This window comes from Zeus faber (assembly GCF_960531495.2).
Source record: "Zeus faber genome assembly, chromosome: 11".
Classification (NCBI taxonomy): Eukaryota; Metazoa; Chordata; class Actinopteri; order Zeiformes; family Zeidae; genus Zeus; species Zeus faber.
Genome location: NC_137205.1, coordinates 11,091,893 through 11,117,602, shown reverse-complemented (window position 1 = coordinate 11,117,602; position 25,710 = coordinate 11,091,893). Strand labels below are relative to the sequence as shown.

Below are 25,710 nucleotides of genomic sequence, written 5' to 3'. Positions count from 1 at the left end.
TTTGTCAAGCAGCGGCAATAACGAGGATGCAGGATTATTTAATTCATTCGTGATATAAACAAGTAGTTTATACAACTGAAAAGTAGTTTCCCCACTGTAATCATAACCTTCAATTGAATACCTGACGTGTTATTTGATTCGGACTTATGGTGCGATAGTGTGATATCGGCTTGTGGACTGAGATGGTGAGGCGGTGAGACCCGAAAGGGCTCGTCCACTCGCAGCGATGTTGCCTTCACAGAGCACTATCTTCCGATCAGCTGTCAAATTGGTGCCACACTTGAGTTGGAGCCGAGGTACAGTTTTTAGGATTCAATTCTGAATAAAAACAAAGTTGGTCTCTGTATTGCATGCCGGAGCTATGTGGGTTGGCCTTATCATGAATTGATTTGACTGTCATTTATTTCAAAGCTCCTCAGCAACCTATAAAGGACGCCTGGCTTTAACTATATTTCTTTGGCTTTTTACAGGCAGTCTCTGGTGCCCATGCAGGACGATTTCTGTGAAGCCAGGAAGCTTAAAACCAAAAACCGTTCCACCTCGATACTTGGGTCAGCCGAGCCCATTCACCCACCCACAACTCATAAAACACGGTGAGTTGATGTACATGGTCCTCTCCAGGATTTCTTTTCACAGTAGCATCCGCTGGCACTATAGATCTACCTTTTTTGAGTAAACTACTTAATTATTTAATCAAAATGTGATTTACAGCAGTTTCAGAATATAATAATGAAAAAAACAACAACTAGTGCAGCACATCTGTTCTATTTGAACAGAGCCTTAGATGTAGTCTTGTTTGTATTTTAACCTGCAGATTATTTAATTGTGGGACCCTCATGATGCAATTAACAAGTGTATTACAAAGTATGAATGTAGTCTACAGAATACCATGCAGAGTACACTGCAGGATGTTGCAAAGCGATCAGATCGGTGTTCACACCAAGACACTGTATATTTGCCTGTCTGAAATGCCCAGGTGAGGTGACTCCAGGCTTGACGCGGACAGAGTATGAGCTGCGGAGACACAGGCTGGCCTCCCTCATAGAGGCCCAGGTGGTGCGGCTCGGACCTCACGACTCCTCCACATCTCACGTGGTCATTGTTCTGTCCCACCCGACCCGCTACATGACGAATGACATACCCTACCCCTTCCATCAGAATCAGGTGCACACTCACAGCTGAATTGTGCCTCTACCTTTGCCTTAATTTTTTTTATTGTCCTCACCTTCTTTTGCTTTTTTTATTCTCCAGCTTTTTATCACACCTTGTCACACCTTAACGCTTTGCTAAATCTGTATGCTGAATTATAACCTGCTATTCAGAAGGGTATCTTTTAAGGTAGCAAGAGGCGTTTTCATGGTTGGCAATGTCAAACAAATTATGTCGAAACTAGTCATGCTTTCTAATAGCATAGGCTATGTATGTATGTATGTATGTATGTATGTATGTATGTATGTATGTATGTATGTATGTGTGTGTATATATTTATTTATTTATATATATATATATATATATATATATATATATATATATGTGTGTGTGTGTGTGTGTGTGTGTGTGTGTGTGTGTGTGTGTGTGTGTGTGTGTGTGTGTGTGTGTGTGTGTGTGTGTGTGTATGTATGTATGTATGTATGTATGTATGTATGTATGTATGTATGTATGTATGTATGTATGTATGTGCGTGTGTATGTGCGTGTGTATGTATGTATACACTACTCACAAAAAGTTAGGGATATTCGGCTTTCAGGTGAAATTTCAGGATGAACCTAAAATGCACTATAACCTTTACAGGTGAACTTAATTTGACCTTCTCTAAACTTTTGAATGCAGATGTCCAACTGTTCAATGTTTCAGTACTTTTTGCACAACTTGCTGTTCTCTAACAAGGAGCTGAACGGCAAAATTCACAACAGGTGTTTGATCCATGAATCGACCAATAGATTTCCTGGTTCAATTAGAATTGGTATTTAAACAGTCCTCTTCATCATGCTGTTCACATTTTGACATCATGAGACCAAGACGACACCTAACAATTGATCAACAGTACCTCGCCATTGTGAGGCTTCAAACAGGATGTTCTCAGAGGGAAGTGACCACTGAGCTGAGAGTGTCACAGAGTGTCATCAGCAGGTTGCAACAGAGATACAGAGAGACTGGAAGAGTCACAGAGAGGCATAGAAGTGGACATGCCTTTGCCACATCCCACACTGATGAGCGCTTCATTGTGAACAGTGCCCTGCAAAACCACATGATGAATGCCACTCAACTCCAGGCACATTTAAGGGAGGTGACAGGCACCCAAGTGTCACGTCAGACCATTCAAAACCGTCTACATCAGTGTGGTCTGCGTGCTAGACGACCTGCAAGGGTACCTGACCACACCACCAGGCAGAGGCATCATCGTCTTGCACGGGCCAGGGAGCATTGACGCTGGACGAGGAACCAGTGGCCTCAGTGCTGTTCTCTGATGAAAGTCGATTCACGTTGAGCAGAAATGATGGCCGCCAACGATGTTGGAGACGTCAAGGAGAGCGCTCTGCATCAGCCACTGTTGTCACCAGACGAGCCTTTGGTGGTAGTCGTGTTACAGTGTGGGCAGGTGTGTCTAGTCAATACAGAACTGCCCTACACTTTTTGAATGGTACAGTGACAAGCCCATACTACCTGAATAACATCATTAATCCAGTCATTGTGCCCCTGCTTGAACAACACAGGCCTAATTTCATCTTCATGGATGACAATGCTCCAGCTCATCGAGGTGGCATCATTAGGGAACGGCTGCTGGAGACTGGGGTACCTCAAATGGAGTGGCCTGCACTTTCTCCAGACCTGAATCCCATAGAAAATCTATGGGATCAGCTGAGTCACCGTGTAGAGGCTTGTGACTCTGTACCCCAGAACCTCAATGACCTGAGGACCGCCCTTCAGGAAGAGTGGGGTGCCATGCCTCAGCAGACAATAAGTCGACTTGTGAACAGCATGAGACGTGGTTGTCTCACACACACCATTCTTCTTGATGTTCTGGGGTACAGAGTTACGAACCTCTACACGGTGACTCAGCTGATCCCATAGGTTTTCTATGGGATTCAGGTCTTGAGAAAGTGCAGGCCACTCCATTTGAGGTGCCCCAGTCTCCAGCAGCCGTTCCCTAATGATGCCACCTCGATGAGCTGGAGCATTGACGTCCATGAAGATGAAATTAGGCCTGTGTTGTTCAGGCAGGGGCACAATGACTGTATTAATGATGTTATTCAGGTAGTATGGGCTTGTCACTGTACCATTATTACATTTCACTGCATATATGTATAAAAGTATGTATATGTAAGTGACGAATAAAAATCTTGAATCATTCACAAAGTGTAGGGCAGTTCTGTATTGACTAGACACACCTGCCCACACTGTAACACCACCACCATTACATTTCATTTAGCAGACGCTTTTATCCAAAGTGACTTACAATTGTTCAAACACCGACGGACGCAGCCATCAGGAGGAATTAGGGGTTAAGTGTCTTGCTCAAGGACACTACAGCATGCTAGCAGGAGGAGCCTGGGATCGAACCAGCAACCTTTAGATCACTAGACCACCAGCTCTACCGCCTGAGCTACCATCCCCACAACACAACACCACCAAACACCACGGCTTGTCTGGTGACAAGAGTGGCTGATGCATAGCGCTCTCCTTGACGTCTCCAACATCGTTGGCGGCCATCATTTCTGCTCAACGTGAATCGACTTTCATCAGAGAACAGCACTGAGGCCACTGGTCCCTCGTCCAGCGTAAATGCTCCCTGGCCCATGCAAGACGATGATGCCTGTGCCTGGTGGTGTGGTCAGGTACCCTTGCAGGTTGTCTAGCACGCAGACCACGCTGATGGAAATGGTTTCAAATGGTCTGACGTGACACTTGGGTGCCTCTCACCTCCCTTAAATGTGCCTGGAGTTGAGTGGCATTCATCATGTGGTTTTGCAGGGCACTGTTCACAATGAAGCGCTCATCAGTGTGGGATGTGGCCAAAGGACGTCCACTTCTATGCCTTTCTGTGACTCTTCCAGTCTCTCTGTATCTCTGTTGGAACCTGCTGATGACACTCTGTGACACTCTATGGCCACTTCCCTCTGAGAACATCCTGTTTGAACCCTCGCAATGGCAAGGTACTGTTGATCAGTTGTTAGGTGTCGTCTTGGTCTCATGATGTCAAAATGTGAACAGCATGATGAAGAGGACTGTTTAAATACCAATTCTAATTGAACCAGGAAATCTATTGGTCGATTCATGGATCAAACACCTGTTGTGAATTTTGCCGTTCAGCTCCTTGTGAGAGAACAGCAAGTTGTGCAAAAAGAACTGAAACATTGAACAGATGGACATGTGCATTCAAAAGTTGAGAGAAGGTCAAATTAAGTTCACCTGTAAAGGTTATAGTGCATTTTAGGTTCATCCTGAAATTTTACGAGAGAGAGAGAGAGAGAGAGAGAGAGAGAGAGAGGCCTCATTACAAGATGGCAACGGTGTGAATAGCTGATGGCGTCATTTAGCTGCAGTAACTCAAACGCAATGGAGACTCCCTGTAACACTATTGTGGTACTCAAAATATTTTCCCAAGGTTGGCAGGACTGCATTAGCAGCTTTTGCATCACGCTGTTCATTCTTGTCCAATATCCTGTGGAGGTTTTCTCTGCAATTGTTGTAACGTCTTTGCAAGGATATACTTTTAAACATGGAACTGTATGCTCGACAGGATTTCCTCTACCTCACTGGCATTCTTGAGCCAGACAGTGCCTTGGTTTTGCATGGAAGGGGACGGCCGGACCAGGCGATCTTGTTTGTGCCCCGCAGAGACCCGGCCAGGGAGCTATGGGATGGACCCAGGTCAGGGAAGGATGGGGCAGCTGCCCTGACGGGCATAGAGAGGGTCCACTGCACTGAAGAACTGGGTCTGGTGCTCAGGAGCTTAAAAGGTGAGTGGATGAGCCCTCTGTGCTTGCCTGTCTGTCGACCACATCTCTGTCCACCGCTCGCCTTTTTCTGTTGAGAGGTAAAGGCATGCAACGTGATTTTGTGAAAGGAGAGAACTATACTTTTACTGACCTGCACAACAGTAGCGTTAGTCATTGGTTGTTCTAACGAGCAGCAGGTAAAACTGCCATCCCCACACACACTTAAGAGAGGAGCTTGTGTCATGACATGTGACTATCGGTCCTGGGCTAATTCAAGCTGGCACACTCTCTACAATAAACTGACGTTTACAACTCCCCGTCTTCTGTGTGTCTGTGCCGGAGGTCCCTGAAACGCCACTTGGGTGGTGGGTGGTAGGCGAATCTGGCAACTGTACAGGGACCATCTCTCGACTATGTCAGTTTTCTGACGTCTTCTCCCCCCCTGCCCGGCCGCACGTCCCTCACACACCGGCATGTGGCGACGACCCCAGGCCTGAAAGTATGCACTCGGCCGTATTGCCTGCCGAACATAAACGCCTGCTACCTGTTAGACCAACCGACGAGCAACAGGTAGGCAGCCACTCTGGTCCCAATCACCTAGATTCAGGTCAGATGTGGCTGCTCAACCCAGACCATTCCCACACCACAGTCATATTTGGTGCTCTCCACCACTACCTGTTTGGCTCAGCTGGCTCAAATCAAATCAAACTTTATTCATAGAGCACCTCTCAGGCAAGCAAATGCAATTCAAAATGCTTTACATAATTATTCAGCCCCAACCCTTTTTTCACATAATTGATTGTCCTAACCTTGGAGTTAAATTTGACAGGGAACACTTATTTTGTTATTTGTGGTGGCTCAGGGGTTCGAACCCGATTGGAGTTTGTGTGTTCACGTGGGTTTCCTGTGGATGCTATGGTTTCCTCCCACCCTATAAGTCAGATACACACTCCTGCCTGCACCCTTGAGCAAGGCTTTGCCTCTCCCCAAGCGCTGTGCTGTGAATTCTCTCTGCTTACAAAAACATTTAGCAACAGGATGGCTTAAATGCAGAGGACAAATTTTGCCACAGGGATCAATAAAATAAATCTGAATGTGAATTATTAAATAATAAAAAAAAATGAAATGTCAATGTTTCTAAGTTATCAATCATCCCCCTTATTCAATACTAGGTTGAAACACCTCTACCATCTATTATAGCCCCAGAGTCTACTCATTTTGCACAACGTGGTGGGGCAAGATTAACTTATCCCTCCTTGCAAAGCATTCCTCCTTGCAAACAGCAACTTTGATGTTTTGCCACAGATTTTCGGTTAAGGTCAGGACTCTGACTAAGTCCCTCAAGGACTCGAATTGCCTGCATTTTAAGCCACTTTAGCATTCGTCTCCCACTGTACATTGGAGTGTTGACCTGCTGAAAGACAAATTTCCTCCTCAGTTGAGCCATTTTGTCAGAGGGGAGCAGGTTTTTATCCAGGGTCTAGTATCCGTATTGGGAACCAATCACTCCTGACCAGATTATCAGTTCCTGCTGCTGAAAAGCATCCCCATGGCATGAAGCTACCACCGTCATACTGTACAGTGGGGATGGTGTCATCTGGTTGATGTGCAGTGTTAGATCTGCATCACACATACTGTACTACATAGTGTTCAAGCCAAAATGTTCCCATTTAGTCTCATTAGACTACATATTTACAGTATCTTCCAAGTGACTTTTGCCAGTTCATTATGGCCATGTTTTGTTCAGCCAGGGCTTCTTCCATGCCACTCGTTGGACCTCAGAGAGGGGGGTATGTATCTTTAATGAATCAACAGGTGAAGAACCTGTGTTAATTTCCACATTACATTACATAATTAACAGGCATTTTTGTCCATAGTGACTTATGATAAGTACATTTGGTCAGCAGTAGTGAAACCAACTGTATAACATAGTCACAGCCTAACCTTTTCAAAGAAGAAGTAACATTAGTGGAGTTATTTTTAAATATTATTATTATTATTATTATTTTTTTACATAGGTGGAGAAGAACACCAACATGTTGGGTGAGTTGGTTAGGCAATATATTGCACCTGAGCAAAGTTGGGTATGAGTACTTTTTTTTATTTTTAGTAAATTGTTGAAAGGTTTTTGACTGCTTCTTTTCATTTGAAATAATGTAAAGATTTGTAGATCTGCTGGAAAAAATCATACTTTAATATATTTTAGTTTTGGAGCTGAAAACCTTTTCAATGTACTGTACAAACAATGGATTGGCAGGAAAATATTTAACTAAATAATTACAAAGAACTGGGTAAGAATGTGCATACCTGCAGGTATATGTCACACATTGCGTACTTTCAAGATGTTTTGTTTATCACATTCATATATATACATATATGCAGTGAAATGTCATTGCAAGGCATCCGGAGATTATGCCCAATAAGTACTAACACAATAGCTAACTTATTACTAACTGATTCCTAAAACGTAATGCAGTGAGTAATAGAATAAAATACGAGTAAAAAGGTACTCGAGTAAATAATATATTGAACAGGAATACAAAATAGAAATAAAGGAATAGACTATTATGGTATATACAGATATGTGCAGTAAAGTGGCATGTGAATAAAGTGAGGTAGTGTGTGTTGAGATATACAGTACAGTATACAACAGCACAGTAATACAGTAACACCGAACAGAACAGCAATACAGCGCAGTATGCAGTAACCAAGAACAGTGATACAGTAACTTGCAGTACAGTATGCAACATACAGTACAATAAGGCAGTGGGGCCTATGTAAGTGTCTCTGTGAGGGCCCCTGGTAAGTTCAGCATTGACAGTCCTTATGGCTTGCATGAAGAAACTCTGTCTCACTCTCTGTCCTCGCTGTGTGACTGCGGAGCCGGTTGCCCAATGGCAGCAGCTGGAACAGTCCGTCGTTGGGGTGATGAGGATCCTTCATGATCCTACAGGCTCTGCTACTACACCTCCTGGTGTATAAGTCCTGCAGGGAGGGGAGGGTAGTTCCAGTGGTACGTTGTGCTAAACGCACCACCTTCTGCAGGGCCCGCCTGTCCTGAACAGTACAGTTCCCAAACCAGGCAGTGGTGTTGCCTGTCAGGATGCTCTCCACTGCTCCAGAGTAGAAGGACTTGAGGATCCTCACCGAGACCCTGAATTTCTTCAACTGCCTGAGGTGGTAAAGACGCTGCCTCGCCTTTCTCACCAGGGTGTCTGCATGTAAAGTCCATGTTAAGTCCTCCATGATGTGGACCCAGGTACTTGAAGCTCCTCACCCTGTTGACAGAAGTCCCATTAATCATCAAAGGCGCGTGATTCCTTGGTTGTAATCCCCTCCTGAAGTCCACAATCAGCTCCATAGTTTTGCTGATGTTCAGGAGGAGCCTGTTTTCCTGGCACCAGAGTGACAGGTCAGCCACATCTTCACGGTAGGCCTTGTCGTCGTCGGTGATCATGCCCACCACAACGCTGTCCCCAGCAAACAAGGTGATGGTGTTGGAGCTGGACCTGGCCACACAGTCATGTGTGTACAGGGAGTACAGTAGGGGTCTGAGGATGCAGTCCTGGGGTGGATCCAATGTTCAGGATGAGAGTGCTGGATGTGGGCCTCCTCACCCTAACCACCTGGGCCCTGGCTCTGAGGAAGTCCAGGATCCAGACACACAGCGGCATGTTCAGTCCTTGCTCCCGCAGCTTGACAGCCAGTCTGGTGGGGACTATGGTATTGAAAGCTGAACTATAGTCGATGAAGAGCAATCTCACATAGGCCCCTTTCCGGCCACCAAGGTGTGAGTGTAGTGTGGAGTACCTGGGAGACCGCGCTGTGCATGGATCTGTTCGGCCGGTATGAAAACTGCTGTGGGTCAATGGTGCGGAGGAGGGAGGCGCAGATGTAGTCCTTAATCAGCCTCTCGAAGCACTTCATGACCACCGAGGTGAGGTCCACCGGTCAGTAGTCATTCAAGCAGACTGGAGAGGTGATCTTCGGCACAGGCAGAGACACTTCTCAACCAATTCAATATAAGATAACACTTACAGTAGGAAGTGTGTGTGTGTGTGTGTGTGTGTGTGAGAGAATATACTGTAAACATCAGCATGGCAGGTAATGGACCTCATACTACAATTGAAGTATTTGTTACCAAGAATTTATCAAAGTACAAAAAAAACAGGAGCTGCTCAAGCAGTTTTAAATGAGAAAAATCACAACGTCTGCAAACTGCTTGTATTACCAGCAGAAGCAGTACAATTTCACAATGTTGAGGTTCAGAACAGACCTTAATAGGGCTTGATGTAAGCTATAGGAAAGGGCACTCGCCCATACATCAAGCAGCCACAACATTAAAAACCACTGAAAGGTAAACGGAATAACATTGATCCTCTCGTTCCAATAGCACCTGTCAAGGGTTGGGATATATTAGGCAGCAAGTGATCAGTCAGTTCTTGAAATTGATGTGTTAGAAGCAGGAAAAATGGGCAAGCGTAAGGATCTGAGAGACTTTGACAAGGGCCAAATTGTGGTGGCTAGACGACTGGGTTAGAGCACCTCCAAAATGGCAGGTCTTGTGGGGTGTTCCCAGCATGGCGTGGTTAGTATTGACCAAAAGTGGTCCAAGGAACGACAACCAGTGAACTGGCGACAGGGTCATGGGTGCCCATGGCTCATTGATGCGCGTGGGGAGTGAAATCTAGTCTGTCCCACAAAAGAGCTACTGTAGCACAAATTACTGAAAAAGTTAATGCTGGCTATGATAGAAAAGAACACACAATGCATTGCAGCTTGCTGCGTATGGGGCTGCGTAGCCACAAACCGGTCAGAGTACCAATGCTGACCCCTGTCCACCACCCAAAGAGCCTATAATGGGCTGGACCAACTGGACCATGTAACAATGGAAGAAGGTGGCCTGGTCTGATGAATCATGTTTTCTTTTACATCATGTGGACCGGTGGGGTTAAGGTGTGATCCCATCGAGCATCTGTGGGATGTGCTGGAGCAACAAGCCTGATCCATGGGGGCCCCACCTCACTACTTACAGGACTTAAAGGATCTGCTGCTAACGTCTTGGTGCCAGATACCACAGGACACCTTCAGAGGTCTCGTAGAGTCCATGCCTCGACGGATCACAGCTGTTTTGGCGGCACGAGGCGAAGCTACACAATATTAGTGATTATTATTGGTGGATTTAATGTTGTGGCTGATCAATGTATTTCTGCCTCTGTTCCTTCCTAATTCTGTTTTCTGTCAGGCACCATGGTGTGGTACGACAGCTCTCAGCCCTCCCACCTGCATCTCCATCAGACTCATGTGCACCCGGTCCTGCAGGCGGGGCCTGTGACGCACTCTGTCCGACCCCTCACGCACACCCTGCGGGCCCTTAAGAGCTCTGCCGAGGTTGCTCTCATGCGTAAGGCCGGTCGCATCACAGCGGAGGTAGACATTCAGAACCTTGACTGATTTTTGTTGAGTACCTGAATCAATGAAAAGTGTTCTTAATAAATAAGCAAGATAACAGAACCTTGCATGAATAAAGTTCAACAGCTTATTAATCTTTCAGGCGTTCAGGAGGACGATGGCTATGTGTCAAGGGGACATTGACGAGGCCCTGATCTTTGCTAAGGTTTGCAAAACATTTTTTTTTTCTTCCTTTTCTTGTTTCTTATTATATTGTTAATTTTATTTATTCAGGAAAAATGTTTGAATTCAATGAAGCTGTCGCATTGTTAATTGGAGTTTCACAGGTGAAAAACTGAACAAATGCCTTGTTAATGAATGCTGTAAAAGAAAATCAACTAACCTTTCTCAATTTAGAAACCCTGCTTAATGTTGCATTTTCAGCACACTTTTTGACTTTCAACATATATCAGAAGAACAAGGATCTCTAATATCTGACACTGAAAATAATCGCAGTCATCAAATCTTCGTCACATTAAAAAAAAAAGATTATAAAAATAAAACATTTTGAGATGTTGTCTTCTTCCAGTTCGATTTTGAGAACCGCGTCCATGGCGGCAACTTCCTGGCTTACCCCCCCGTGGTTGCCGGGGGAAACCGAGCCAACACGCTGCACTACATTAACAACAACCAGATCGTCAAGGTGAGGGGGGAAGACCTGCGTGAGATGTGTGCCCTGAAATTTGCCACGAAGTACCATAAATCCCATGACCTCACATGAAATAATCTCTTGAACTTGAACAAGCCTTTTTAAGATCCTTTAGCAGACCTGCCAACCTGCACAAATTTTGTGTACCAACTACGCAGTTCTTAGTCAAATTAGAGAGGTTTGTATGTATGTATGTATGTATGTATTTATGTACAGTGGGGCAAAAAAGTATTTAGTCAGCCACCAATTGTGCAAGTTCTCCCACTTAAAAAGATGAGAGAGGCCTGTTATTTTCATCATAGGTTCACTTCGACTATGAGAGACAAAATGAGAAAAAAAATCCAGAAAATCACATTGTCTGATTTTTAAAGAATTTAGTGGCAAATTATGGTGGACAATAAGTATTTGGTCAATAACAAAAGTTCATCTCAATACTTTGTTATATACCCTTTGTTTGCAATGACAGAGGTCAAACGTTTTCTGTAAGTCTTCACAAGGTTTTCACACACTGTTGCTGGTATTTTGGCCCATTCCTCCATGCAGATCTCCTCTAGAGCAGTGATGTTTTGGGGCTGTCGCTGGGCAACACGGACTTTCAACTCCCTCCAAAGATTTTCTATGGGGTTGAGATCTGGAGACTGGCTAGGCCACTCCAGGACCTTGAAATGCTTCTTACGAAGCCACTCCTTCGTTGCCGGGGCGGTGTGTTTGGGATCATTGTCATGCTGAAAGACCCAGCCACGTTTCATCTTCAATGGCCTTCCTGATGGAAGAAGGTTTTCACTCAAAATCTCACGATACATGGCCCCATTCATTCTTTCCTTTACACGGATCAGTCGTCCTGGTCCCTTTGCAGAAAAACAGCCCCAAAGCACGATGTTTCCACCCCCATGCTTCACAGTAGGTATGGTGTTCTTTGGATGTAACTCAGCTTTCTTTCTCCTCCAAACATGACAAGTTGAGTTTTTACCAAAAAGTTCTATTTTGGTTTCATCTGACCATATGACATTCTCCCAATCCTCTTCTGGATCATCCAAATTCTCTCTAGCAAACTTCAGACGGGCCTGGACATGTACTGGCTTAAGCAGGGGGACACGTCTGGCACTGCAGGATTTGAGTCCCTGACGACGTGGTCTGTTACTGATGGTTGCATTTGTTACTTTGGTCCCAGCTCTCTGCAGGTCATTCACTAGGTCCCCCCGTGTGCTTCTGGGATGTTTGCTCACCGTTCTTGTGATCATTTTGACCCCATGGGGTGAGATCTTGCGTGGAGGCCCAGATCGAGGGAGATTATCAGTGGTCTTGTATGTCTTCCATTTTCTAATAATTGCTCCCACAGTTGATTTCTTCACAACAAGCTGCTTACCTATTGCAGATTCAGTCTTCCCAGCCTGGTGCAGGTCTACAATTTTGTTTCTGGTGTCCTTTGACAGCTCTTTGGTCTTGGCCATAGTGGAGTTTGGAGTGTGACTGTTTGAGGTTGTGGACAGGTGTCTTTTATACTGATAACGAGTTCAAACAGGTGCCATTAATACAGGTAACGAGTGGAGGACAGAGGAGCCTCTTAAAGAAAAAGTTCCAGGTCTGTGAAAGCCAGAAATCTTGCTTGTTTGAAGGTGACCAAATACTTATTTTACCGAGGAATTTACCAATTAATTCATTAAAAATCCTACAATGTGATTTCCTGGATTCTTTCTCCCCATTCTGTCTCTCATAGCCGAAGTGTACCTATGATGAAAATTACAGGCCTCTCTCATCTTTGTAAGTGGGAGAACTTGCACAATTGGTGGCTGACTAAATACTTTTTTGCCCCACTGTATGTATGTATAATTATTGTAATTTAATGATGGCAATCAATCCAAAACAATACTGTACATTTATTGGGTATTTAAACCACATCCCTCGGATTGGACCAGATGCTGCGACCTGTGGTTCTGTAAGCCCTAGGGAGATCAACATCCGCTGACACACAGTGGTACTTTATTATCCACTGAGGCATAACGCTGCATTTTGAGGTAAAATGGGAAGTGGAAGAGTTATAATAAAGCACAAAAATGTGACTGTGGTGTTAAAATATAAAACGTGATATGCACCGATCGATCGGCTATGTCCGAAAAAAATTTTCACCGGCCAATCAATGTCAGATATACAGATGTGGACAAATTTGTTGGTACCCTTACAGCACTGAAACAATGCTTAATTCCTCCTGAAAAGTGATGAATTTAAAAGCAATTTTCTCATGTACATATACCTGCATGCCTTTGGTATGACATACAGTAAAGCAAAGAAACTGTAAAAATAGATAAATCATCGCTAAAGAGATCAATTATATTCTAAAATGGCCTGAACAGATTTGTTGGGACCCCTTAGAAAAGATTATGAATAACTGGATTATTGTGATATTTCAAACTAACGGTTTTCTTTAATTGGTATCATACGTCTTTAATCTTATAATCAGTCATCCAGCCTATTCAAATGGAGAAAAGTAGTCACTCTGCTGTTTCGTATCATTGTGTGCACCACACTGAACATGGACCATAGAAAGCAAAGGAGTTCAGAAAGAAACTTATAGACAAGCATGTTAAAGGTAAAGGCTTTAAGACCATCTCCAAGCAGCTTGATGTTCCTGTGACTACAGTTGCAAATATTAAGAAGTTTAAGGTCTGTGGGACTGTGGCCAACCTCACTGGACGCGGCCGCAAGAGCATATAACTCAGTGAGAATTATAGGTTGAATTATACTGAAACTTGGTGACATTCACATATTCAATTTTATTGGAACACACCGTTTCATGTTCTATTATTGTTCCATAAAAAATTCAGAAATAGGAATCCGCCAAGAAAATTGCAATCGGTGCATCTCTAGTTGGTAAACATGTTCGGTAACATTATTCATTTCAAGGGGTAAATCCAAATGAGATTAATTTGTAAACTGTATATAGTTATCAGTAGTAGCTTGCATACGATGTGATGAGCCTTGTTACACGGTTACGGTTTGAATAACTGATGGAGTCATTGAGCTGCAGTAACTCAAACACCACGGAGACTCCCTGTTACACTATTGTGGTACTCAAAATATTTTCCCAAGGTTGGCAGGTCTGATTACACACATTTGAGTATTTTTCGAGCTTTTAGAGCTTGTGTGTAATCGCCGGGTGTCATGACATTTCACTGCATATATGCACAACTGTATGTGTATGTATATGACAAATAATCTCTTGAACCTGAACTTATAAAATATTCTCCGGAGTCTTGATTGTTGCTTGCTTTTGCCACCAGACTGGTGAAATGGTGCTGCTTGACGGTGGTTGTGAATACTTTGGCTACGTCAGTGATATCACCCGTACTTGGCCAGTGAATGGAAAGTAAGTAGCATCTTCATAACACCTTGCATGTTACAAAATGGGAAGGCAGGAGACTGTACGGCGAGAAAGGGAGTAACTTTAATTATGTACCGGCGGGTTCATGGAAAAAGAGCACATGCTCTCAGCGAAGTGTCCTTGGATTTAAATAGAACAAAAAAAAATGCCACCCATTCTCTCCATCGAAATGAATGCAAAGTGACCTATTGAAAATTGTGTCCTTTAACTTACTATAATACATAGGATGCGATTGTAAATTCATCGCGCTAATAATTAGGTTGCTCCACCATCGTATGTCTCATTCAACCAGCTCCAAATAGTTTATTTGGCTACTACTATGAGTGCCAGTATGAGTGTTTCACTAAAGTGGCTCGATTGGCTCATTCTTTCCCCGATCTTTTTCAGAATTAGACCCACTAAATCTCCACAGGTCTCAATAGTGAGGTCTGGCATCCCAGAACCACCCTCTTCCACACCCACATCTGGCCCTAGTCCTTAACTACCTCCACTTGAACATGCCCGGTGGCACCCAGCTATCCAAAATGACCACCGCGGAATTCCCCTCCGGGGATTTATAATGTGACTTAATCCACTGGCATTGTTAATACATGCTTAATGATCATTTGGGGGCCTCCTCAGTGGCTAACATCCCCCGCTTGCTATCATCATGGTCTAATTGCTATCTGGAATGACGATAGTTGTTTTGGCCACGCCTATCTCCACTGGTCTAATGCATGTCAGTCGGCCACAGTGCCCCGCCTCAGCTACTAAATCTGTACACATTACCCTCTTCCTCAAAGGCTTCCTCCTTAACATCCTCAAATGAAACCTCAACAAAGTAAACTATACTTAGGATAGCGTGTCAGGTCTCAAGGTGGTGGACCCATTATCTGTGAAAATCTCTGTGACTGGCCCTTTTCTGGTTTCATGATCAACAACATATTGGTATGACCAAGTAAAATAATTGAAGTTCAATTCTGACTCAATGAAGCAGGTGTGAAAACATTGAGGACTGAGTCATTAACACTAGTTTGTTAAGGGAAAAGAGCCTTGGCTGTCATTAAACATGTGCTCGGCGAACGTTTCTCTACTGTGGGAAAATGTACTGTATATGTCTAATATGACAAATTCACACCGCAAACAAGTTTCTACGATCAACTATCGCCTGAAATTTATTGTATTGGGCTTGTGAATCTCCTAAGATTCAAGCTAAAAGTTAGATAAATGAAAGCTTTTGTTACATTGACTTTTCTGAAAATGTTGCTACAAAGACAGCGACAGCTGGCCAGCGACGTTGGCGGCAACAGGAAATGGAAAGAGTGCATCCCAAAGGTGGTGGTATTTGTATTCCCTCCACCAAGTGTCCCTCAATGGTCTTTCCCTTTTTCCCTTGCACTCAAAATTAAGTGTCCCTGACAAACGGAGGCGAGGGCTGAGGGGTGAGATGGGGTACGAGGGGAAGAGAGTCTGGACAGACGTGAATATATCCCATTGCTGTGGTTTTTACTTAAACGTGTTGTTGTTTATGATGTTTAACTAATTTCATTGACTTTATTTCATAAGGAATATGCATTTAAAGAAGAATTCTCATCTGCATAATGCCTTTCAAACACATATACATGTTGATGGTCCCTAAGAACGAATTAAGATAAATAATGTTAATGAATCCCACCATGTTCTTAGAAATGTTTATAACTAATCTTCACAGTCAATTATGATTAAATGCATGTTTTTGTGAATGAGGACAAATGTTAGGATTAAGACGACAGTATTTACATTTGGTGGGATTGTATTAAATACGCCTGGAGAAATCAACAAGCGTGTATTTGACATACTGTAGGACTTTGGGGCCTCGGTGAGAGTAGCGTCAGGATAGCATCATCCACTCTAATATTCTGTTGGTGAGCAAACTGAAGAGAGAGTCCCCTGTACTCTGAACACCCTCCTCCACTGTGAAAGCACTAGGTCATTTCATGACCGTAGGTCCTGAAGTCGTAGGCGAGAAGTTATTAGGTACTGTGGGCTTGTTCTTCTCAGGTACAGGGGAATATGGGTGATGACTTCTGTAGGGCTCGCTGTATGATTGCTCGTATTATCTGGACCAAAAGCCTTATTCAGCTTCAACTTTAACGTCCTCCACTCTTAAAGGAAAACTCAGGCATTTTTCATTGGGACTGGGGAGTAAACCCAATGCTCTGAAGTGTTTTTTGTCAAATCTACTATAAAAGCTGTCACAGGGCTCAAAATGTCCGCAGTATTCCTCCAAGTGTGGGCCGGCACCAGGAGCAATCGAGCGTGATAACATTGACCTTGGTCCTCCCTGAAACGGATATTCCACTCTTTTTTTTTTTTTTTTTCTTTTCACGTCCTCATTGCCTCTTTAATTTGCTTTGAGTTATATTTGAAAGATTTTTTTATTCTGCATCTCCTGATTTTCTTATCATTTAATGTTCTTTAAAAAAATATATATATTTTTTTTAATCCAAGGCTTACAGGTATTCTTTGAGAACTCTTTCACCCTTTTGTATGGTACAATCATTTCCTGGCTGGAATTTGTATAGCCGTCACCGCCACTGCAGTCTGATCTATGGTAGCATTCTGGGAGGTCACCTCCCAATCTGTGGCAAAACCTGGAATTTTCCCACCTCTGTTTCTTTCATATGATGGAATAAGTGTAACAATGTTACAGTTTGGCATTCCGAAGAGTCATTCATTGTGTTCCAATTCAGTCTGTTGGGCCTCTGTGGCACACCTTCTGGATCAGTTGTGTTCCATCCAATCCATTCCCAAAAGGGGTGAAGAATATTTTTCATGACTTTATTGCAACAATGCAAATAGACTGTTTATTTTATGAACATTTTTCCATGGTGACTTTCATAGGCACTAGGTGTGTTTCACCTGGTTGAGATTACCTAGTGATATTATTAAAACAGCATTCTAAGCGTGGAGAGGGAAAATTTACACAATATAACAATGGCTAGTTCGAGACCATCTGTCTCATCCCTCAGACTGACACTGTACCTCCTGACTTCACTAGTTTTCTCAGCTTCCCAAACAAATCTTTTCTTATTTTTCCTATTTACCAAGGTTCAGCCCAGCCCAGGCAGAGCTGTATGAGGCCGTCCTGGAGGTCCAGCAGTCCTGTCTGTCCATGTGTTCCCCCGGAGTCAGTCTGGACCACATTTACAGCACCATGCTGGCCCTGCTGGGAAGACAACTGAGACAACTGGGAATTGCCAAAGCCAGTACCAGTGATGCTGATGTGCTTACGGTAGAATATATTTACACCATTAATTTATATAGGATTGGAAGTTTATTTCTTGTGTGCTGATAATTGATGTGTATATAGTCTGTATAAGTGCACTAAAGATGCCTCTTGACAAATCAAATTGACACGTTTTGAGTGCTGTGAGCCAAGTCAATATGATTTCCTATTTAATACAATAATTGTGGAATAAAGAGTGTATTAACAGGAAAAATGAACATTATCTAAGGAGTACTGGTAAGTGTGCATTAGCTTTTTGTCTCTTGTTATATTGTTTGACTTATAATTCTGTCAATGGGATAGAATATTTGTCATTCCCTTCTTCTGCTGAAGGAAAAGCCGCCATATAACTCAGAGCCAGGCTGCCATCAAACTATCGCCTTCAACGTTTCACTTTGTCCATAGAGTCGGAGACGATGTCTCGTGTTTTATTTTTACCCCGCGGATGGTTTTTGGTCAGGAAATGCCCATAAGCTCCTCTAGCCAATTTAAACTATTAAATGGTGTCCTAATTGCACCCTTCATAAAGCACAATAAGTCAGTGTGACTACCTTAAACACAGGCATTGCTTTCTTCATTTGGGGGAAATAAAATGAGTCGGACAAACCCGGCTTAATGTACAGTTATTCTTATTCTTATTCTAAAAAAAATCAGTGTAAATGTCTGTGGAGCTACGGGGGTAAAATAACAAAGTGTTTGTTTAGGACGCATCGCAGGCTGGTATGCCAATCCCTCATTAAAGCAACATTTAGTCAATTTTGTCTAAAATAAAGCGCGTTTGCAAGGTTTTCATAGTTTTGTTGGGATAAAAGACCCGGAGAATGTTTACATTTCCACACGTTATATCTAGATTAAAAACTTGTTTCATAATTATCAGCCCATTGTATCATTGCCTTCTCCTTCGTGTCTACCTTCCTTACAATAGAAGTATACAGCCAGAGCATCAAATGCTACATCAGAAGGGAACATGATAACTCCCCTATTTGGCTTTTGTCATCCAAAGTTCTATCATTTAAAGCACAATTTCTTTTTTTCTGAACCAATAGTAAGTCATCTATATTTCAGCCATTTTAATCATCATGAAAAGGGTTTATTATTGTACCACGACAGTGTTAGACATTAACATGGACATTAATCAGTGGCAGGTAACAGATTTTGGCAAAGGCTTGGTTATGGATGCTACTGTGAAAACCTTAAGAGCCCATGGTAAGATTTGGAATTTGTCCAATTGTCTTCCATAGTGGTTACATTTCTACAGCAGAATTTAGGTGATAGCTCCTAAAATGTGTTCTGATTGTTTATGATGGTTATGATTATATTACCAAAGGTTATTCCTCAGTCTTTGGAAACCATTGCCTAAATTCAAAATAGACATTGGACCCTACAATACAACCCTACAATGGCAGATTATACAACTGGCATGTTTCTTGATATGACAGGACTATGAGGGAAGATGCGATTTTTAAGTTTTCATCATTGTATTATCAAGTTGTTTGGGATGGTCCCGGAATGAGGAATGTCCTGGTTTAGTTCTATCACTACTAAAATAACTTGTTTAAAGGGAACCTATTATGAAAACTTCGAGCCCAACAGCAAAAGTTGGTACAAACTTTTGAATTAGGCCTTGTAGATCTCATAGGAAGGATTCAGCAACTAGATTCCTTATTTCTCACCACAAATTTGTTCAGAAACAGATTTTGGTGTGGTGATAAGGTGAAATCAGTAAAAGTTTACGGACTAAATACAAGGGAAGTCAAGCTCAAATCAAACAGAACAAGAGGCCTAAGGAGGGAGGCACCACCAACTGAAACTGAGCGTCCTGGTGCAGGAGGGTTTTAGAGGCTTGTAAGAATGGCTAGAATGCATAATCTGAGTGGTATTTTCAGCAAAAAACTTCAAAAACATGTTTTGGGGACTAAGGTCCCCAAAATCCAGATTCAGAAAGTAAAATTCTACTCTGGATTTTGAGGCAACCATGTATATTGGCTGATTTAATGAAACCAGAGGTCCAACTACTGAATGAAATCAGCTGCATCAGTGAATGGGTGGAGCAAAAAAAGATGGCAGGACTTTTACTTTCTGAGCCTGGAATCTTCCACCTCTGATTATGATGGAGGTATTTAACGTCAAGTTGATCCAACATAAGCGATGCAGAGATTAGAAGCGCAATCTTTTCATAACATGGTCCAGGCGGTCCATCTGACTATGAAGATGCTCTTCTGCCGTGATGTAATGAATAAGACCATGGCGGCGGATCATGACTTATTTTATCCCTTCCCCCTGTTACTTGACTAGATATTTAAAGCCGACAGCATGACCGGACATCTTAGCGGTCCTTCAGGATGCGAGATGGAACTGTTTTCTGTTTTTAAATGCAATTTGGATTGTGGATTGTTTAAGAAATTTGCATTTCTTAAACAATCCACCTAATGTCCGCATTTGTTTGTCTCTATAACAATATTTAATATTTGTGTTGTTCAAAGCTGCCTGTTATATTCGTTTTTGACTTTGTGGCTCTGAGCAGACCTTTTTTTTTTTTTTGTGCAGAAGCCGCAGCAGCAGAGCTTGCAGTGTCTGCTACCATAGTAACCAGAGGCAGAAGTAACTAGTTACATCTACTCATTTACATATAATGAAGTACTCTTTTGAAGAAATTGCACTTTCGGAGTAGTACTCAACTCTGGGTGTGACTCGATACCTGCTTTATAATATGTAAACTGGATAATTTTAGTATCACCGTTATAATTTCCCTCCAGTGTATTATAAGGTACATCGGCAACAAGAATCGGCCATTCCAAAGTTGCTCAGTGACACGAGCTATGTTATTAGTGGGCCGCTTCTAATACTAGCAGGAATTAAAAATGCTATATTTTGGAACAAAAAAGTCATCATTTGTGCTTTTAACAATCTTTTTTTATCATTAAAAAAGCGAAATGGCTCCCTTTCTATACGTTGTCTTAACTGCCAAATGGGGATTCGATTAGGTTGTCCAAATCTTTCAAGAATGACTAAGAAATGTAGATGTGTGTACCCAGAAACATCCAGTGAGGAAGATGTTTTTGTTTTTTTTCTGGTTTGTTTAAAGCTAACTGTGTGAGATGTCCAGAAGGTATGGACATCACACAGCCCTTGCTTTTTTTTTTTATTAATTATGATTTTTTTTTTGTGTGTGTGTGGGTTTTTTTTCACATAATGTATTATTTTCCCCTTCCTGTCAGGCTGCGAGGAAGTACTGCCCTCACCACGTTGGTCATTACCTGGGCATGGATGTCCATGACACTCCGGAGATATCCCGCTCCCAGCCCCTGCAGCCAGGCATGGCCATCACCATTGAGCCAGGTACTGAGAAGTTGAGATTACTGAGGAAACCGTTCTGTAAACAATGAGCACTCATACATAAAACCGTCTAAAATAAGAATCGACACCCTTTTTGTCGTACATCTCTATCGCTTTCAAGCTCTTAAGTCTAGTTGTCTCCGAAGATTTCCAAAGTGGATCACACGTGGACATCTATGAATACAGTTGCGGATCCACCCAGGAGACATGTTGAGATCTTGTCGGAGTTGCAGTCTACATTCTAACTGAATTCATTTCGGACACAGGGGAGGTGCCGGACCTCACAAACTGTCCTATTGACAGTTATTCTTAGAACGAGTTGTTTTTCCGATGACAGAAACTCTGTCAGCAGCTGATTGGATGGACAAATTGTGAGTTAGTCGCTTTTTCGTTTTTGGCTTCCTGTTGTCAATCATGGCGGCCTGTTTATAACCTCTCTTATTCCACCTAAACAGTGCTCCCCACAGGATGTTCCCGTGATATTGAATCTTGATTCACATTTGATCCTCAACACCTAACTTTTCAGTTCGACCCATGCTATGAGAGCCAGGCGTGCTTTTTGGGATGGATTCATGAGCGTAAAGTTGAGGTGGAGTCCACTGTATTCAGATTAAGACCTGTGAACACACAGCGCAGCTTGTCATTCTGCATCCATCATGCACTGCGCAGGCACAACACCTGCTCTACACGAGAAAGTAAAAAAGATGTGAGAGGAGACACCTCTCCACTTTCTATTAATCTGCTATGCAGAGCAGGAGATGCGGTCACGCAGTTTCTGAAGCATGCAGACGACTGTGATGTTCTGTGTGTTCATAGGTCTGAATCTAGATACAGTAGACTCAAGCTCAATTTTATGCTAATGAAGTCGCTCAACAGATGCGCCTGGTACATGAAACTTGGATCAAACTATTAAGCTGTGTGATCAAATATTGCTTGAAATGGCTTCAGAACCATCTTTCAGTGGAATAAGGTTGGAATGTTCTGGGTGTCGATTATATGACGTAAAGATAAGAAAAAGGGGCGAACACCCCTCGAAGGCCATTGCTCCAACCATCATTCTGATGGTACCAGGTGTTTATACATTTTCTACCAAATTTTTCCTGTTTGAAAAAGGGAGCCAGTACCAAGGACCACCCAACTCACAGTGTGTTCATCCAATCAGCAGCCAAAGTTTTACGGGGATCTTTGTTGCATTCATTGAGAAAATACTGCTGGAACACATATGGATGGCGTCTCTGACCAACTTTAACGCCCGCATTCATCATCTGCATATTTGCAAATGACGTATTAATTCTTAAAACAATACACCTCTATACTCAAACAACAAACTTTATTCATAGAAATTGCTGTCTTTCTGTCTGCCAGGGAATGTTTCTGTCTCTATGGCTCACGAGAAAGACAACAGGTTGTTGTTGTTGTTGTTGTTGTTGTTGTGCTGGTGGTGGTGACGACAATTCTCTCCCTGTCTCACCCCAGGGCTGTACATCTCCGAAGACGACACCCGAGCTCCCGAGCGATTCCGCGGCCTGGGGATCAGGATCGAGGACGACGTGGTGATCCGCGACAAAGGGGGACCCCTGATTCTATCCTCGGATGCACCAAAGACCATCGCCGACGTGGAGGCAGCCTGTGCCCAGAGATAGGGGCGGGGAGGGACAAACCAAGCCGTGGCTAACAAACCAAACGTAGAAAGAACAAGTTTGGCGAAAACAGGATGTTCGGGAACATCCTGAACACAGTCGCGCCATAACTGAGTCTGCTCCTCCTTATCACCAGCAGTACTCAGGAGGGAACTCCGGTCCGGACGTTCTTAGGCCAGGTCGGCAGTTTTGGGGTGGATGGCGTAGTAGTTACAGAAGATGTCTCATCGCTTCAATAATCATACCCCAACACAACATAGTGCACAGGAGCAACACTTTTAATCCCTTTCTGCACAGTCCCTCAGATTCTTTGCATCAGAGCATCAGCCTAAAATGTCTGATATGAAACTGGAATATATACTGAGATACATTTTTTTTTCCCCCCACCCCTTTCATTTAAATTTAAATTTTAACTTCTTTAACTAACACCTGATCTAATACCATAGATAAGATCCAATCATCATGTGAATGATTCCAGTAGGCAAGTTTGTTGCAGATCAGCAATATTGTGAGAAGCATGTTGGAGAGGTCACTGTACCTTATGCAGAAAGATGTCTGCCTCCTGTTTAGAACACAGATTTATTTGAAATCATGGCATCAATTAAGTTACATAAAGGCACTGAAGTGTGTGTGTGTGTGTGTGTGTGTGTGTGTGTGTGTGTGTGTGTGTGTGTGTGTGTGTGTGTGTGTGTGTGTGTGTGTGTGTGTGTGTGTGTGTGTGTGTGTCCGTGCTCTCCTTTTCTGTTCAACTTATTTGTAAAAACACTTGCATTGTCCACAGGACACTTCATATTTATGCATCTAGGTGATTTTAAGTAGGAATAGAAATACAAAGTTCAAATACAGGCTACTCCTGATGAGATACAGCAGTGCATCAAATGGGTTTGAATATGCTGTGTGTGTGTGTGTGTGTGTGTGTGTGTGTGTGTGTGTGTGTGTGTGTGTGTGTGTGTGTGTGTGTGTGTGTGTGTGTGTGTGTGTGTGTGTGTGTGTGTGTGTGTGTGTGTGTGTACACGCACGTTCCTTCCTTTGCTTTGGCACAGAGCATAATATTGGTGGATCTAAGGAAAATTAAGTTGGTGAGGAGGTCCAAAAACGTGATCTCTCGTATACTGATACTATTGAATGAAGCAGGTTTGTCTCGTGTGGGATTGGGAGCTCTAGATTGACATTGGCCGTGTTGCGGTTTTTCCTCAATTGCTTGAGCGCAATCGTCAAATTGCCATCAAAGTTCTCAAACGGGGTGAAATACTCTGCACCATTAAATCATTTGGTCACACCACTATCATCATTTCAACACAAAATTCAAATGCTAGGACAATCATCTACAATTGGCCCTTATTTAGTTTTAACGTCTGTTTTTATTATCTGTTTAATAATGTTATTCTAATTTCTATATGTTAAGTCTGTGAATAAATCTGTCTATAAACAGTTAGTAAACTGTCAAATATATATATATTTTACATAAATTGCAGTAATTGTGGTATTGTAATGTCTTGCTGCAGTTGTGGAATATGGAACAAGCAGAAAGACGGAGGCAAGAGCCTGCTTCTGCACAGGAACATTAGAATGCGTTGGTTTGGTAGGAGTGGGTTATGATTTACATGCTCTTTTTCTGTTCTTTGTTCAGCAAGATTGTATTTTTGTTTACTGTAGAACATACAATTACATTTTGTAGCCCCAACTCCGCCATGTTCTTTGACATAATTGGACAGTATTGTATTTGAACTATTATAATAACGTTGATAACTGTTAGCATTGCATCATTATCTCATACTTTCAAGGTGGTTGGTTTAAGCATGATAAAGGTCATTTTCCTTTTGGTGACACTGATTTGTTTCATTTTGAGACATGAGCCCTTTGCAGGTCATTTGTACTGTATTTTTGACGTGATGTGAAGATTGCTCTTACAGTTGTCAGACTGCTGACAATGTTTTAGAAAATGTGTTAAAGCAACCGAGAACTGTAACCTCTCAAGAGAAAGTGTCCTTTTATGTTTTGTTTTGAAATTGATTTTGTTTGAGGGAAAAAAACATTAAAGCGCAAATCCATAAGATTGTATTCGGTGGGTTACACACCCAGAATTCCATTTGAAACGGCAACGTTTTTAATTTCTTTATTTTCCAACAAGCGTTTTTATCCTTGTCTGCGCTCTATTTTAAGACCCTTTCTTTCTAGAAAGTTTGCCTTCTGATCGATTTGATTAGTTTGGGGTTTTTTTTGGTCATTGGGGGATGGGATATACTTTATACTGTATATTCATCCTAAAGTGCTGTTCGTTTTTTTGGGTGTACACCCATATCGACAGTTTACTGTTCTATATATCAACGCTGGTTTATCAAATTCACAGCGGCGTGCGTTTTTGCGGGGGCGGCGGACCCCGCCACCAACGATTGGTCAAAACAGCCCATAACGTCAATACATTGAATGGCTGATTCTGATAAAAGTGAGGCTGGATGAAAACGAGATAGATGTCTAAAATCAGATTTTCTTTCCTTTTACAAAATAACGTGACGGATTCACACTTTAAAAGGCACAAAATTGCATTGACGGGCGCGTTCCGGTGTCACCACGGTGTTACTAGAGTGTTAGCGATCGCAACGCGGTGTGTGTCAGGTGAAGCCCCGCTGTCCTCCACAGATTATTGCGTGATTAGTGCAATTCCGAGCGACTACGAACCGTATTCCGGCCAATCCCGAGCAGCAACCAACCCCCATCAACCCCCCCCCCTCTTCACGCCTAATGTCGCCGTACCTCCAACCCTCCCCCTCCTCCCCCCCGTATCAGAGGAGTAGAAACAACAAGCCGCCATTTTGTTTGTGCGGACAGACCGTAAGAAACGGGAGACACCGAGAGAAGGAGCCACTTCGGCGCCGATAACAACCACCCCGGGGGCCGCCGGTGACAGAGGCGGAACCGTGTCCGAGCAGCGAGGGCGAATCGGAGGAAAATTAAAAAAAAAAAAAGCCTTAACCCCCCCAAAAAAGATAAGGCGGAACAAAAAAAAAAAAAAAAAAAAAGAAGAAGAAGAAGAAAAGAGCGAGAGAGAGCGAGAGCGAGATAGAGAG

General features: G+C 42.8%; 1 protein-coding gene across 2 annotated transcripts; it reads left to right on the top strand.

Moving 5' to 3' along the window:
* Nucleotides 1-4: 4 nt before the first annotated feature.
* xpnpep3 (X-prolyl aminopeptidase 3, mitochondrial) lies at nucleotides 5-24,670 on the top strand. Of its 2 annotated transcripts, none has more exons than XM_080009768.1 (11): nucleotides 5-296; nucleotides 471-593; nucleotides 977-1,164; nucleotides 4,742-4,961; nucleotides 10,186-10,370; nucleotides 10,495-10,557; nucleotides 10,921-11,034; nucleotides 14,319-14,404; nucleotides 17,489-17,663; nucleotides 20,885-21,005; nucleotides 22,479-24,670. In XM_080009768.1, exons 1-11 carry the CDS (start codon nucleotides 227-229, stop codon nucleotides 22,643-22,645), a joined length of 1,512 nt encoding a protein of 503 aa, XP_079865894.1. In that variant the 5' UTR covers nucleotides 5-226; the 3' UTR covers nucleotides 22,646-24,670. The 2 variants fall into 2 exon arrangements, with proteins under 2 accessions (XP_079865894.1, XP_079865893.1); XM_080009767.1 differs by having other exon boundaries at nucleotides 17,489-17,672.
* Nucleotides 24,671-25,710: the final 1,040 nt, after the last annotated feature.